At 48.2% G+C, this 15,763-nt stretch overlaps 1 protein-coding gene across 4 annotated transcripts in view; it reads right to left on the minus strand.

Annotated features, from left to right (window-relative positions):
- PCDH1 (protocadherin 1) overlaps positions 1-15,763 on the minus strand; it is a 54,645-nt gene that overhangs the window by 16,131 nt on the left and 22,751 nt on the right. For all 4 annotated transcript variants that reach the window (XM_072871766.1, XM_072871764.1, XM_072871765.1 and 1 more), the window contains one exon: positions 9,396-9,615. In XM_072871766.1, coding sequence (XP_072727867.1) covers positions 9,396-9,615 — 220 coding nt within the window. The remainder of the gene's footprint in view (positions 1-9,395; positions 9,616-15,763) is intronic.

A 15,763-nucleotide genomic window follows, 5' to 3' on the forward strand; every position in this document is an offset into this window, starting at 1 on the left:
ACTGCCTGGGAAAATGGAGCCCGTCAGACATGAAGCACATAAGCTTCCCCCATTTCTGGTTGTTGAAACCTTCTTGTTCTGCTCAGACCAGATAGAGGGCTGAGGTATTGGAAAGGGAGCCCAGGTCCAACCACACTGCCCAGGGAAGAAGGAGCTGACCAGCATGTGGCTTCTCTACACTGTTGTTGTGTCGGCACTGGCCCTGAGTAGACTGCTGCATCAGCTCACATGAAATGAGCCCTGGTTCCTGCAGGGGAACCTCAGCTCTCTAAAAGGAAAGGAAAACACAGGGGCTGATATGGTTAGACAACGTCTGAGTCAAAGCAGCCTATCCTTGGTATCTCTCTCCAGATGCCATGACTAATGTTAGATTTATGGAGTGTCCTCTCTGCAAGGAAAGCAAAGAACTAGCGTTACAACCACTTACTGGAGGTGACTTCAAATCAGGATGGATGAGAGCTTGTGGGAAAGAGACAGGAAGAGAGATTCATTGATAGTGAGAGCACAAAGCATAAAATCCTGTGGAAGAGCGAACAACTGAGACTGACATTTGACCTGTCTCAATAGCAAAGCTCACATTGATTTCACCGGGGACAGGAATGAATCCCTTATCCTCCCTGTCATGCCTGCGAGAGGGATTGTGCACCTGAGGGATCTACACCTGACCGATCCTTCAAACTCAGGCACATGCTGTTTTTATGAGAAAGAAAATACAGTGTGAAGAAGCAGCAGCTTCCTCAAGAAGCTCAAACAGGAGTCTTCATAAGTTTATCCAGCATTAAGTTTAAATCCCACACTAATGCAGGTCCCTTTACATGGGAATAGGTACTGCCAAGCAGGAAGGTTTATAGAGACATTCACGAGCATTCAGAGGCAGATAAAGGGGAAATAACTGAGTTAGATCACACAGGAGCTGGAAATGGCACGTCAAATTACTTCAAAAGGAGCTTTCTAAGGAAGCAGGTCTTTGAAAACAACAAATAGTCTGGGATGCTGAGGGATCCTAGTTGTCTATTGCTTTTACACTTGGTTACTTTTTCTGGTTTAGACTTATTCTAAACCTGAACACCAACCTCATCTGGTGGCTCACTGCCCCTCTGCAAAATCCCTGCTTTCTGCAAGTTCAGCTCTTTGTGGAGCCACAGAGTAGTCAGGTTAGGAAAATTGCTCTGACTGAAGAGTAATATAGCAAAAAGAAGTGACCCAGCAAAACTTCAGCCTGATCAGCTCCCTGATCCAGTTCACCATGCAGCCAGACAAACAATTGTGTTGGCACAACAGACCACATGGCACAGGGACAGGGATGAGCAAACCAAGACAGAGAGGAGGGGAGCTGCCTATTTTGGCCCTCTTGCTAACAAAACACACAGGGTGCTGGCTATGCTTAACAGGTTCATCAACAGAAATGCTCATAACTCAGCTGCTGGCTCTCCCCCGTGGATATCCCATGGACCATCTGCAATTGCTCCAGAGTACCTGTCCAAAGGCAGGACAGTAGGTCTCAAGCCCTGTTCAAATGCATATTTTAAAATGTTATAGAAAACACAAAAGAAGAGTCTGAAGGAGCTTCATCCAACCCCTCATTCTGAGGAAATGTCCTCTCTGGAGAGCAACATGGTACAAAAGAAGAAGGGATCCACCCTCTTGTTCCTGTTGTGGATCTTCCTGTAACACAGTTTAGCAAACTTGAGTTGAATAGTTTGAGGGTGACATAAACTACTCTTTGGAAAATAGACTTTATACCAAAGAAGGGGTGTTTAGATTTGGTCCAGATAAGAATAGCTGTGCATGCCCATTTGCATGGGCATTTGCCACCATTGCCAGGCAAAAGCAAAAAACCTAAGTCCTGTGCAGACTGAGTGGCAGTAACCTATATCTCACCTTGCAGCCACCTTGTGAAGGTGAAGAGTTCCCTGTTTTAATGTCACTAGGGCTGCAGGAATGCATGCCCTGCCAGGTGAGAGCTATGACCCAGCCCCAGGCCTGCTGAGATGAAATGGTGGTGGAAAGTGTTCCTGCCCTGGACTGGAGGAGTTATATGACATTGCTTGGTCTCCCTGGTCTGGGAGACTGGGAAATCCTCCTTTCCCTGGGACAGTAGAAGTCATCTTCCCTGCATAAGCTCATTTATAGTTTTTAGATAAAAATCATATGCTCCCACCTGTTTGCAGGTGTTTCCTATAAGAAAAGTCTCAAAGTTTGCCATGGAGCTGACCAAGCCTAGTGAACAGGAAAGAGTGGTTCCAAAAAGCAAGGTGGGCTAGCTCTCAGCATATTCTCCAAGCCTGTGGTCTCTGCAGTATTGCCCAGTAAATCAGCAAATTTAGAGCAGGGTCACCTCCCTGAGATGTGCACTCATGATAGTGCAGGGAGAGGATCGTGTTGGGTAGTGCTTCCAAATGGGAGAAAAAATAAAGATTAAAAAAATGACAGGATTTTCTCCATCCAGTAGGTTCAGAGCAGAAAGAATGTGAAGGACATAAAAGAAGGGAGATGACATTCACTAACTTCCATCATCTTGCCACAGACAGCAAAAGGGAATGGAAGATGTCACAGCCCAGCCCAGGACTGCAAGGAATAGCAATCTCAAGTGCAGGAGGCACACATACAGCCATAGGGACCTATATATTCTACAAAAGAAGGCACCTTCCTACTGAAATATGAAGCTTTTTGTCTCTTGGTCATTGACTCAGAATGACTGTCCTGCCTAGATTTTTCATAATCATGTAATGCAACCACAGTTCAGGTACAGAAAGGGTGAAAAAAGTCATCAGAATCCAACAGTGAAATTTGGTTCCTTCAAATAACTCCTCTAAAGATGTCCAGGATCTGCCAAGGATCTTTGGAGAACTTGAGAACAATCTTACATGTGCACTACCACATAATCCTGTGAGACAAGAAAGACACTGTCAAAGAAATTACTAAAGCTATTTTGGACAACCTCTGAAGCAAGTAGCATCCTTCTTAGAAGGTCTTGAGAGGATTAAAGGCATTCTCTGTATCTAGTAGCAATGTACTTGCTACTCAGTCTGGGGAAGAAAAAACAGCTGTACTCTGTTTACCCTGGGATCTTCAGTACAATTAAGGAAGGTGACCTGGTTGATGTGGCATGCCACAACTGCTCTGACCTGAACGGCTCTTTTGTAAGAAAGAGTTTACCCAGACACTGGTGCTGGAAAATATGGGAAAAAATAAATAGGGTGAGAACAAGTTTGAAATTGCAGCTCAGACAGAAATGGCATGTTGAAACCAAGATGGTGTAACCCATGACCATTTGCAATCTGTCGGATGCTGTCTCTCATGATAAGAATCTTTTTCCACATCTCCCTTCAGTAGCAATTAGGAAAATCAGAAGCTGTCTTTGGGGATGAACCAACATTAAGTGCAGAAAGTAGAGAAAATCACCATTTCTTATGAAGAAATGAAGATGCCTGTAGAGCTGAAGATCACTGAGAAACCCAGACATAATTTGTAGACGTAGACAAGATGCAGAAGATGGTCACAGAGGGTATGCATACCCTAAACAAGAGCAGGACTTGGAAACTACTAGTAATGACAAAACATCTACAATAAGTAATTCCAGCCCTGATGTCAATAGTCAGTGTTAAAAAGGAAAGGGCTGAAGATCAGTTTAAAAAAAATCCCCCAATGTCTCAGCTAGAGAGGAGTCCAAGCACCAGTCAGACCCAAGCCAATGGTCCTCAGCTGGTCAGATGTGTGACCTGTTCATTCTCAGTCAGCAAAGGGGAGACTGGTGCACCGTGCCAGCCAGAGACCATCTTTCTTTACTCCATGGACAGCAGCATTTATCCTATCCTACGTGATGATACCCTCAGTTTTCTCCCACAAGGTATGAGATCTTTCAGTAACAGAAAAGGTCTGTGTACCAGACATCCTATCTGGGCTCACTGGCGTTTGACTGGGAATGGCACAGAGCTAGCTCAAATACCACATCCAAGATGGGAGCCCAGTCAAAAGCATTCCTCAGCGCTCTGCAACAAAGCAGAAATGCTGCAGGGTACGTTTGAAAAAAAATCTGCAGACTGAACATGAACTGCAGCATGAACATCTGCCTGGAACACTTTCTGCGAGACAAAAGGGACATTTAAAGATAATACAGAAAAAGAAGAATAGGTTTTAACATCTAGAGACTTCACTCTGCCAGAGGAGGAGACAGAAAGTAATTTTTTTTGTCCCATCTGCTGGCTGGAAGGAACTGAACAACAATAACAGTGAGAACCTTAAAAAGAAGCTCATGACCGGACTGACACTAAGCAGAAGACAGGAGGCAGTGCTGCAAATCCATTTCATCACCATGAGCAGTGAGAAGGGACTGTTGGCTTGGGAGTCCTCTTCTGAGCCACCCACCTTCTCATGGTGCTGTGACATTGCAGGATGCACGCACAGCCCCGTGCTAGCCAGAAGCAGCTCTGTTTGCATGCGATGGACACACATGCCTGTTGTGAGACTACGAAGACAAACACTAGCAGTCACATTATGTCTGTGCCTGGTGCTGCTATGGATGCCACTGAGTGCTGCTGGAGAGTTGCAGGCTATCATCTGGACACATCCACGCTGCTAAAAGGTTGTTGGCAAATTGGCAATCATGAAGAGAAAAAATGGTATGAAGGAACGGAAGACTTGAACTATAATCAGAAGTGTAGCAAAGGGGAGCAGGAGGAAAAAATCAACCCAGGCTGCCTTTGCAAGGGATGCCAAAAAGCAGTACATACATCCAAGATGTGCCAGATGTTGCTGCTGCCCAGGAATGGGGCTGCAGGTCTGTGCTGGTGTCATGAGCAGATGGCAATGGCTGGGAGGAGCCCAAGGAATGGTGGGAGGAAAGGAAGAGAGACCCAGCTGCCAAAATGTCTTGCCTTGGCTCTGCTCACAGCAAGGGACTTGACTCAGTTTTTGAGTGTATCAAAGAGAACTTTAAATGTTGACTTGCTTGCATGTGATCTATAAGTACGCATGAAGTGCGGTGTCTTCTAATATCATAAGATTCAATGGAAAGAAATGGGAGCTAGAGCAGCTCAAGCAGAATTTAAGTGTAGGCTTGTGAAACTGGGGGCAGAGAGGATCTACCACTGGAAGGGCTCAGCAGGGGTCTCGTACACTTGCCACCATTTGCAGTCTTCTATCAAAATGGGATCTTTCCAAAGGAGCGCTCCCGCTCAGCCATGGTGAGACGCACAAATCACAAGGCCTGTGATTTTATGGCCTGTGTCATGCAGGGGTTAGACAAGCTGCTCCTTCTGGCTTTGCAATGCATCAATCTACCAGACTTTCTTGAAACAAAGAAAAATCTGGGCTGAAAGGGGTTTATTAAGTCCAGCAGTCAAACTCTGGAAATGGTATCTCAATTCATTTTGTCAAGCTGTGCTGAGGTGTACAGAGGAGGTAGGCTGGTCTTGTCAGAAAAGCCTATAGCTATGAACCAGGCGAGAGGGTTTTACCTCTAGCTCTGCCACAAAGTCCCAAAGCCATGCTGCTCACACCTCGTACATCAGCAGCTGCCCAGAGGCAGCCGATGCAGCCTCAGCTTCACCATCCAAGAGCAGCTGGAGACCTGCCTCATGGCTCAAGAGCACTGGGATCCTACAGCATCTCTCACCTTCCGAAAAGAGCAGACCAAGGAGCTGCCAGTTTATCCTGTGGGTCACCCAAAGCTGCCAGTTTATCCCAGTGGGTCACCCAAAGCTAGCAGACATCTCAGAAATGCAGATTATAATTTTCTATTTCATTGCCCACCTATGGTGGAATTTCTTCCCTGGTAGGGGAGCTGTGAGGATAAACTCATTAACATCTGTGAAGTACAGATACTACTGTACTAAGTGCACTGTGAAAGCTCATGAGATGATTGTTAATTACATATTCAGTGTGGGGTTGTAAGGGCATGCATTAAAAGTGGCATGGGGTCCCCACTTTAAATAATGGGGATAAAACAGATTAAACATTTGCCCCTGTTCTGTGGGCTGAAGAACACAATTCAGAAATACTTCATCCAATATATTGTCATCTCAGGTACCTTTGTACCACACAGGGACAGAGTGAAACAGCCTTCATGTAACATTTCCTAAATTGTATTTGGTCCTGTAATCTTACTAAATTCTCTCCATTGTCAATGGAGAGAGACTGGCACTTTCATAATCCAAGCTCTGCATGCATTATGGCAGGGCAGATCCTCTGCACAGCAGAATCACTCCCAGGCTCCTTCCAACCAAAGCAAATCTGTGATAGAGGGGGAGCAGATGTCTTTAGCAAAAGCAACGAGTGTCCAAGTGGGAGACTAAGCTCAGTTCCCAGCTCAGTGTACCCCACAGAAGTGGATAACAGCATGGCAAAATGTTGGGGAGGAAACAGTGGGCAGGGTAGGTAAAATACCGGGAATGACAAATGCCTGGGATGACTGAGGAGCTGGCACATCAGTGCTAAGGTACAGGAGAAGTCCTCATCAGAAACATTGTAATTCCTCTGGAAAAGGACCTGGCTCAGCCCCTGCAATACAGCATTTTACTGCAGTCTGCACAGTAAAAGGTGTCCAAAAAAGGAGGACACCGATATGTGTGTTAATCAAGTGAAGAACCATCTACAAAGAAAAGGCATGGATCTGTCTTCCAGTTGAAAAGCTATAAATAGCCTTGCATACTTGCTTATCAGATTGGTTCGGCTGCAGGGATAATCTCCTGGAGAAAGCAATGGAAGCCCTGTTATGTTGGATATTTATAACTAGATGAAAGCCTAGAAAATGCACAGTCGTGTCAGTCTTGCGCTTGTGCCGTGAGATAGGGCGTGTGGGATCCAATTAGTCTCTTCAGTTTAATATAAGGTCAAGAATGGCTTAGTCTTCCCAGCTTCACGAAAAAACAAAATCTGATCTCTTTCAGGGGCTGGTGCTGCTTGAGCAGCTACAGAAGCCAAGACAAGGGCATGGTGAGACAGTCCCCCAAAAGGTCATGATGGTCCCACATCACTGGAGACTCTTTGCAGGAAGCAAGACATGACCCTTCTCTGGACAAACAAGACAGGTCTTGTTTGCACCACAGAGAGGTCTGACATGCCACGTCTTGGGTAGGCGGACCATGGGAAATGCAACTCTGATGAACTGATCTAACACGACCAGTAACTTGTCATCTCCAAATTACCTGGCCTGGTGGCAGGGTCCCCTAATAGTCTGCTTAACAGATCACAACCCTGACCCCAGCCCCTCAAGTTCGTTGAACTGCCTTTGCCAGATTATCTGCAGAGCACCAGGACTGACCAGAGTTAATGCCAGTGGATTCCCCAGAGCCTTGGCCTGCCATGGCCTCTGCACTGAACTGGGTTTATCCAGGTCAGGACAGCTGCTGGAGGCACCAGAGCCTGATTCTCAACCACTGCCACATGAAGGGAGCCAAGCCAGGACAGGCAAGCAGAACAGGGTTACGGTTATCCCCTGGGAGCCTCTGCACATGTCTGTATCATACGTGGATTTGTTCGTGGACAGGTGTGTGGTGATTTCTGTCCTCCTGGGCTGTGAACATACACAGGGTCTCTTGTGCAAGGGGAGGGAGCTGCCTACTTTATAGGAGAGGTTGGGTTTTGTGATGCTGTGGGCAGGGAGCCATGCCTGGGTGCTCTGTCTCTGTGAGAGCCACTGCTCCAGGCAGTGTCCCCTAGCCTTCCTTGGGTCTCCTCATCCCCATTGGGCAGACAATGAACATCCCAGGGACTACAGGCAGCCCTCTCTGCCCTCCATCTCCTGCTGCAGACCCTCCAGGTCCTCCTCTCTCTCTCTCTCCTCTTTCTAGTTTTAGCCCTGCTCCTCCCTTATTGTCTCTGGGTTGCCTGCCACCTTCAGGGGCTCAAACTTTCCTCTTCCAGCCCCATCATCACCATTGCCACGCTATATCCTTCAGCAGAGCCATGTAGCATCTCCTTGCCCACATGCCCTTCAAGCCTCTCTTGCAGGCACCTGGCTGGTACTCGAGGGCACTTGGCAAGTCCAGTACTGTTGTCCTGCACCAGGACTCTAGGAACCTCTCCACACTGCTCTTCCCAGTTGACTGGCTGGTACAGAAAGTGATCTGCATGGCACTCCTAGACAGGAGGGTGCCTCATATTGCAAGAGCAACAAATGGCTTTGGGAACCCTGCCAGATCTGGCAACACCATGCCTTGCTTCAATGGTCATAGCGTAGCAAACTCCAGCATTACTCCAGGAGCTAACCTGGGAAGAAGGGAGAGAGATTCCACTAGATCTTCAAGACCACAAATTACCCTGGGCCCCTTGTGTTCCTTAATAGGAGGACCCAGAAGGTTTGCAGCTCCCTAGACCAGCTGAACACACTCTCAGCCATTTTCACACCACATACAGACCTGTCTCAAAGTCAAGGTTGCTCCCAGAAGTAGGAGGAGACTTCAGGAGAACCCTTTGCACCTCCTCTTTTTCCCTCCTAGAGGTTTCTTTGAAATTGCCAGCTCCACTGCAACCTCCCCTCAATACAAGAGCACAGAAGGCAGCAGGTACAGGAAAGTAATGTTATGTGCACAGCCAGAGCCAAGTCCGAGGAAGCAACTTAAGCTGGCCAGAGAAGACAGCTCGGGGAGTAGGCTGGTTGAGGGTAGTCAGGCAGGCAGCACAGAGGCAGCACAAGGAGCAGAACTGGGCTTGAAGCTGCGCCAGCATGGAGGAAAGCCAGCTCTCCTGCAGTGAGATTGCAAACACCTCCAGTGGGGTTCTCAGGTAAAGGTGAACCCGAGCAGGAGGTGACCTGAAGGGCCTAATGAAGGCAGGACATGTCACTCTCACTCTCTGATCCTCCACTCCATGTATCTCCTCACCCCAGTCTGTGCCACTAAACCTGCTCTCCCCCTCTGCTCCCCAAGAAACTCCCGCAGCTCTGACACCCACCATAGCACGGAGAGCTGCATCATGCCCCAACTGCCCCTACTCCCCTGCCCTGCCATGGGGGCAGGCACCCATGGGACCACCTGACTGTGGCACACAAGCTCACCATTGGCTGGGCTACAACCCCCTCCACATGCTGCCTGTGCTGCCATCTTGGACCATCCTGTTGGGCACCCTGTCTACATCACACCAAACCCATCTGCCTCCTGCCAAACCCATCTGCTTCCTCACCTCTTCCCATTCCCACATCTCCTGGCCTCCCCCAGACCTCCTCCCCCTCATCCACCTCTCCCGTCTACACCAAGTCCTTGCTGCTCTCTTGCTTTGAGCCTCACCTCTTCTCCAGCCTCGCAGCCCCACCAGACTTGAGCGTGGCAAGCCTATCCCAACTGAGCTCCTCACCCCATCTCACCCACACCAGGGGAGGTGCAGCACTGAGGACAAAGAGCTTTGGGCGCAGGGTCCCCGGGGAGGGGGCAGGCACGTGTGCCATGAGCACCTACCATTCTCAGGGTGCTCCATCTCTCCGATGCTGCCGTCAGGCGTGGTGCGTTCGTAGTGATCCTCAGGCAGGGCTAGCGGCCCAATGCGAGGCCCTGACGATGATTTGCTGCTTGGGGTCTCTGACTCCTCCAGTCCGCTGTCATAGTAGCTGTGCTGGGAGGGATCCTGCAGGTCCTGAGCCTGGCTGGCTGCAGAGAACGTCACTCGGCGATGAGGTAACTGGGACAGAAGAGAAAAGCTGTTGCATCACCCACCCAGCAGATTAAAGCAAAGGGGGGGGGGGTCATCAAACCTGACCCCTAAACAGAGGCTCCTGCCCAGTGCTCCCGACAGCAGCAGGGTCCATCATCAGCCCCTGCAGCCAGCCCGACAGACACAGCACTGGGCTCCATCCCAGTCAAGAACACCCCATCAGACACCGTCCCATGCAGGGAGCACACCTTGCACAGTCCCTGCACTCCCCTGACGCAGCAGCTCCCTTCACAGCTCGTGCCCCAGCCTCCTCTTCCCCCCAGAGACCACCCTGGGCAGATGCCCTCTCCCATGACAGGCAGGCTCCAGAAAGGTCTCCCATTACCACAGCATCCTGAATCATTGGCCCCCACCTCTTCATCTGAGGTCTCCACTTTGCACTCAGACTCTGCATGCACCATTGGTGCTCTCAGAGACCCACCTGGCTGAGCCTACCTCTCCCGAGAGCCTCTCTAATGAGATCACTGCCCAGCACAGACCTACAATGACATCATCCCTCACCTTCCAGCCTCTGGCCTGACACCATCTCACATCCCAAGAGGTTCTCCATCAAGGGTCACCATCCATCGCTTCTTTTGTCTGCTTGTTAAACATTTCAAACACCCTACTTCACACTTTCTCTCCCCAGCTTTGTCTCATGCTTTGGAGGAGCTCCCTGCAAACAGCCTTTAAGCTACATCATTATCCTCCTCTAAATCCTTCCATAAAATCCTTCTTTGTCGTGATTCCGGAGGAGTGGAAAGGGTAGCACAAGTTCATAGGGCAAGAACAGGATGATGAGTGTAGAGAATGAAACACAAACACCAAGAGAGAGAAAAAGACACAAAATCACCCATAAATGTAGGAAGGAGCCCAAGAAAGGAGCTATTTGACAGGGATCTGAAGGCCATCAGGAGAGAGAGGAACCAACACACCATTTAGGTTGAATACCTTTTTTGCTGATGTCTTTACTACAACTGAGTGGCAATCAAGCATCCCACACAGCTAGCACCGAGGAAGGGGAAGGAATTGAGACTAACCAAGGGAAGCAAAACATAGGGAGCATTTAGATGAGCTAGCTGCTTTTAGGTTGGTTGGACCTGATTAAATTCACCCCAGGTGCTTAGAGACCTGATTTAAGTAACTTCAGAGCTGATAGGGCTTTTTCTTTCTTTCTTTTCGAAAAAAAGTATATTTTTAATATACTTTTTTGGAAGAATTTGTAGAGAATCAGGGAGCTTCCAGAAGACTGGAAGTGAGCTAAAATAGTGCCTGTCTTTAAAGATGAGAAAAAAGAAGAGCTGGAGAATTATAAAACAGTTAGCTTAATTTCAGTTCCTGGAAAAATACTGAAACAGATAAAAGAACTCTTTGTAAGTACCTCCAAGATAACAAGGAAATGAGTAACAGCCACTGTAGGTTTGTCACAAACAAACATGTCAAGCCGTTGAACTTCTTTCTTTGAAAAGACATCAGGCCTTGTGGATGGAGGAGGAACAGTAAATGTTATATCTTGACTTTAGGAAGTTTTTTGACACTCTTAGACGATATTCTCATAAGTAATGCAGGAAAATAGTGTAGGTGCAACATAGTACTTCTCTGCTTAGGTAATATAGTGCAATTCACTGCATGGTGGATGCAAAGCATTTAGAAAGTTGTATTCAGAAAGCAATTACTGAAGACAGGCCTTTCAGCTGGGACGATGTATCAAATGAAATTCTTCACGTTGTGTCCTGAGTCCCTTGCTAGCCTGTATTTTCATTAACTGCTTGGATGACAGATGTGGAATATATCTGTCACATTTGCACACTTGGGAAAAAGAATCACCGCACAAGCAGAAGGCTGGCTGAAGGATTGGGGGTTACAACAGATCATGGGTTGACTATCTGTCAACAGTGTCAATCTCTCACCAAAAAATGCATCTATATTGGGATGCATAAACAGGCACTTTGTCTTTAAGACACACACGTATCTGTCTGCTCTGCTGGGCTCAAGTAGGACTTCATAGGCAGAGCTGTGTCCAGTCTGGGCACCACTTTCAAGAACACATGTACCAGTTAAGCAGAGAGGAACAGAAACAAGCAGCTGTTAGAAATCATGACAAAACATAAAAACACTGAGGAAACTGGTTTGGGGAGGAGAAGGCTAAGGGTGCCAAAGGCAGCACTCTTCAAGCTCATAAAAGCCCTCTGAAAAGAGAAAGCTGATGCTTTTGACCACGGACAGACAAGAAGGAATGGCCTTCACCAGCACCAGGGAAGACCAAGGTTAGCTGTTATGGAAAAAAATGTAGGTAGGTTTAGCCAAGTGCGATAGATTGCCAAAGCAGAAGGTGCAATCTTTGTCATGAAGGTACAGGCAAGTACCTCCCAGGAGGTCTTCATGTACACCTCTGGAGGAGCTGAGGTCAAGGCAGTCCTGCCTGCAGCAGAACTGTGTGCATATGACCCTCCAGAGGTCATCTCCCAGCCCACTTTGTAGGCTGTGCACCTATGTAAAGCCTGCAAAAGCCTTCACTGCACAGATGTCACTGCCCACCATGCCAGGCAATGCTGTCCCATAGCTTCCTCCTGCACCCCAGCTGCCTGTCTGAAACTGCTTTCCTCTGCCACCGTGCTCATCCCTAGCTCAAAGCTTCTGTTTTCACTCTGTGCTTGTAAAACCCCAGACAGCTAGGGCTCCTTGGGATGCCTGCAATAATACAAACAAACAGCCTCAGAAACCCAGCCTGTGACAGCTACTATCCCTCCTCTGAGGGGTCTCCTTCCAAATAGCATCACTTTTACCTAAAAACCACCTCCTTTAAATGTCAGATCCTGCCTGGCAGCCCTTGAAAGGGCTCTTCACCTCACTGCAAAGCAAAGGCAAGCTACACTCAACCCCACTCCCTTCCAACCGACCCTGCACGGCAGTATGGCACTGACAGGGGTTAGTGCCTCCCTCGTACTCTGCACAGTCCCCGCCATGCTGTGACCAACGCACTTCAAAAATAATAGTAGCTTGTGTCTGGCTGAAGCTCTCCACCTGGAGAGCCTTGTTCCGGAGTAATGGAAAGACACTGAATCCATTCATCTGGCACTGACTTACAGAAATTGGGTTTTGTTTGACCTTTCTCTGCTAGGTTAAAGAGCCTTTCAGCACTCAAGTGTTTTCTACGCAAGAAGTTGCTTGTACAGTGCAATCAAGGCACCCTTCAATCTTCTTTTTGAGAAGTTAAACAAACTGGGTTCCTTAAGTCTCAACCTGCAAGCCAGCATATCAGTCCTGTGGCCCTCATCCTGTGGCCCCTTGCCCCAGTTTTTCCCCATTCCTGTCAGAGGCCATCCCTCCAGGACTGTTGGTGCCATCTCACCAGGCCTTTCTGCAGAGCCTTGCTTCTCCTCCTACCTCTCAGGTTTTTTCATCTGAGCACTTTGGCAGGAAAACCGCGAGTGCGAGCACGGAGCTACTCATGCATTGTGACCCTTAAATCCATTTTAAAGTCACTGCTTTCCAGGATATAAACCAGCATTCCCTATTTCTCAATGTACAGCTTTGCATTTGGCTGTGTTAAAATGCACTTTGTTTAAATGGGCCCAGTTTACCAAGCAATCTGGCTTGCTCTGCATGACTGCTCTATCCTCATCATGATCTCCCACTCCACCAATCTCCATGTCAGCTGCAAATTTTATCAGCAGTGATTTTATATTTACTTCCAGATCGTTGATTGCAACATTGAATGGCAGCGGGCACAGTACTGCTGCTGAAGAGCTCCTCCAGGAGAACCTTGTTCCATGAGGACTCCCAACCAACAACTGCTTTTCTTCGCTAAACTGTTGATAAGCCAGATCTTCATCTAACAATGCTTTACTTATAATGAGTAGTGTTAATTCAAAATAATAATAATAACAACAACAACATAACGCATTATCAACTCGGCATGTTCATCAAACTCCAAGTTGATCTGCTGCACGCTGTAATCTCACACCAACATAAAACCAGCTCTGCTGCTTCAGACCCACAGGTATGACTAGAGCAGATCCTGTTCCTCACAGTGGCCAGGAGCAGATGCCTAAGGAAAGGTTTAAGAGCTGGACATGTCATGTAATGACACTGCCCAGTATCCCTTCCCATCAAACTGCGTTGACTGACATCAGTGCCATTTCCATCATTGAGCTTCCTGCCTTAGCTATTAATCCAGTTGTTCCCTGGGGCTGGCGAGGACAGTGTGCGGTACACACAGCATCCCCATCACTATTCCAGCTGGCTCACGGCATCACTGCCCTCCCACTCCTCCTGGCCCACCCTGGGGTCCCCAGCTCCATTATCACCCCTGGATCAGAGAGGTCCTACTCCAGACCTTTGAAGACTCTTTGGTGCAAATTATTTTATTCGATTATTTCAAATATCACTATTTCAAGGAGACGATATTTTGAATGTCTTTGTTGGTTACCAACGCATTGGCAGGTACTGCATCCTACATTGTTATGTCTCAGTCCAAATTACTAGAGCTATTTATTGAATACTTTTGCATTTTTCTACATAATCAACAATTTTGCAATCTCCATTTGGAAATGACAATTACTGGATTCCATCTCTTCCTAGCACATTTTTTAAAGTACTCCTTATTGTGTTTAGCTTGTCAAAATTGATTTTCCCCCAATGTTTTTGGCTTTCCTTGTCAATTTTCTACACTCCATAACTACTCATTTCTACTAATTGCTATATACTCCCTCCCTTTTCCCTCCCCCCCCCCCCCCCCCAGTATTTATTGTTTCTCTGTTTCTAACTGCTGTCTCCACTTTGCTACTGCACTAGAATGGGATTTGGGGCAAAGCTGTCTATTTTCTTAGCTGAGGAATTGTGGCTCTGAAAAAAATCCTTTCAAGGGCTCCCCAGTGCTCGCTCTTACATTCCTGATGTGGAGACCTGCCTGTGCCAGCCTGTACATCTGAGGAGCAAACCGAGCCCCCCTGTCCCCTCACTTTCTGCAGCAGGCACCAGCACTGGCAGCTGCGTCCAGCAACAGCGGATGCTCTGATGAAGACATTCATCCTCTGGAAAATCCTGTGGATTTGTGCTGTGCTGCAGCTCAGTTTTTTTTCCTGAGCAAGGAATCGTTTGCAGTTCATACATTTAATGACCCCCATCCTCTGTGAAGTGCTCTCACGCCTTTCTGACTCCATGCCTGCTTTTGGCCTCCGTGGCATCCTGCAGCAATGAACTCTCTGCTCATGTGCTACACGGAAAACCACTTCCCTTTGGTTTTACATCTGCTGCCTGGTAATTTTTTCCTTGAACTTCTCCCACCTGCGGGGTTATGAGAAAATATGAGTAATTGCTCCTCGCTCTACCTCTTTCCAGTTTCACAGATCTGTGCTGCATCCTGCTCCGCTGTGTCCTCTGCGAGCTGCAGCACGTGAGTATGTGCAGCCTGTCTTCCTGCAGACGCCAGGCAGGTCGGGCCAGCTTTGCTGCCCTTCTCTATGCCTGTTCCAGCTCTGCCACAGCCTTTCCGCAATGGGGAAGCCCGGGTCATACCTACGGTTCAAGTTTTGGGGCTATCTGACAGTAGCAGGGACTTGTTTTGATGAGAAATTTTCTCGGGCTCTCCCCGATAGCCTTCCCTAGCCCGTTTGGTCCTGGCTGCACACCCCAAAACCCCCCATCACCAATCCCTGCCAAGGGGCTCCTCTGTCCTGATGCCCTCTACCATGAGGGTCCCCACCCACAGATGCTGGAGGGAGACTAAGGGGACCCCCTCCCTCCTCAGCCCCACTCTGCTCCCTCCTGCCTCTTCCCTTCATTGCAAACATCTCCAGTTCTCATCGGGACCCACACCAAGCTGATTCTCCTTGCTAAACACAAGGAAAACAAACTTGGCCAAAACAAGAGCAGTGTTATGAGGGAACAGGGCTGTGGGGTGTCGCACTGGCTCCCTCCAAATGCATGGCATCACCCCCTGCACAGATGGCATGGACCAAGGAGCAGGAGATGCAGTCCTGTCTGGCGGACCAGAAATTGTGCTGTTCACAAAGGAAACCTTAAAATCTGCCCCAGGCACCCTTTTCCTGCTGACAGGAATGGTGTGGTGCAACAGCCCCCACACAGGTGAGCCACACTGCTTCCCCCTGCCGAGTGCCGATTAACACTGGAG

This window comes from Ciconia boyciana, chromosome 9 (assembly GCF_034638445.1).
Source record: "Ciconia boyciana chromosome 9, ASM3463844v1, whole genome shotgun sequence".
NCBI classification, from domain to species: Eukaryota; Metazoa; Chordata; class Aves; order Ciconiiformes; family Ciconiidae; genus Ciconia; species Ciconia boyciana.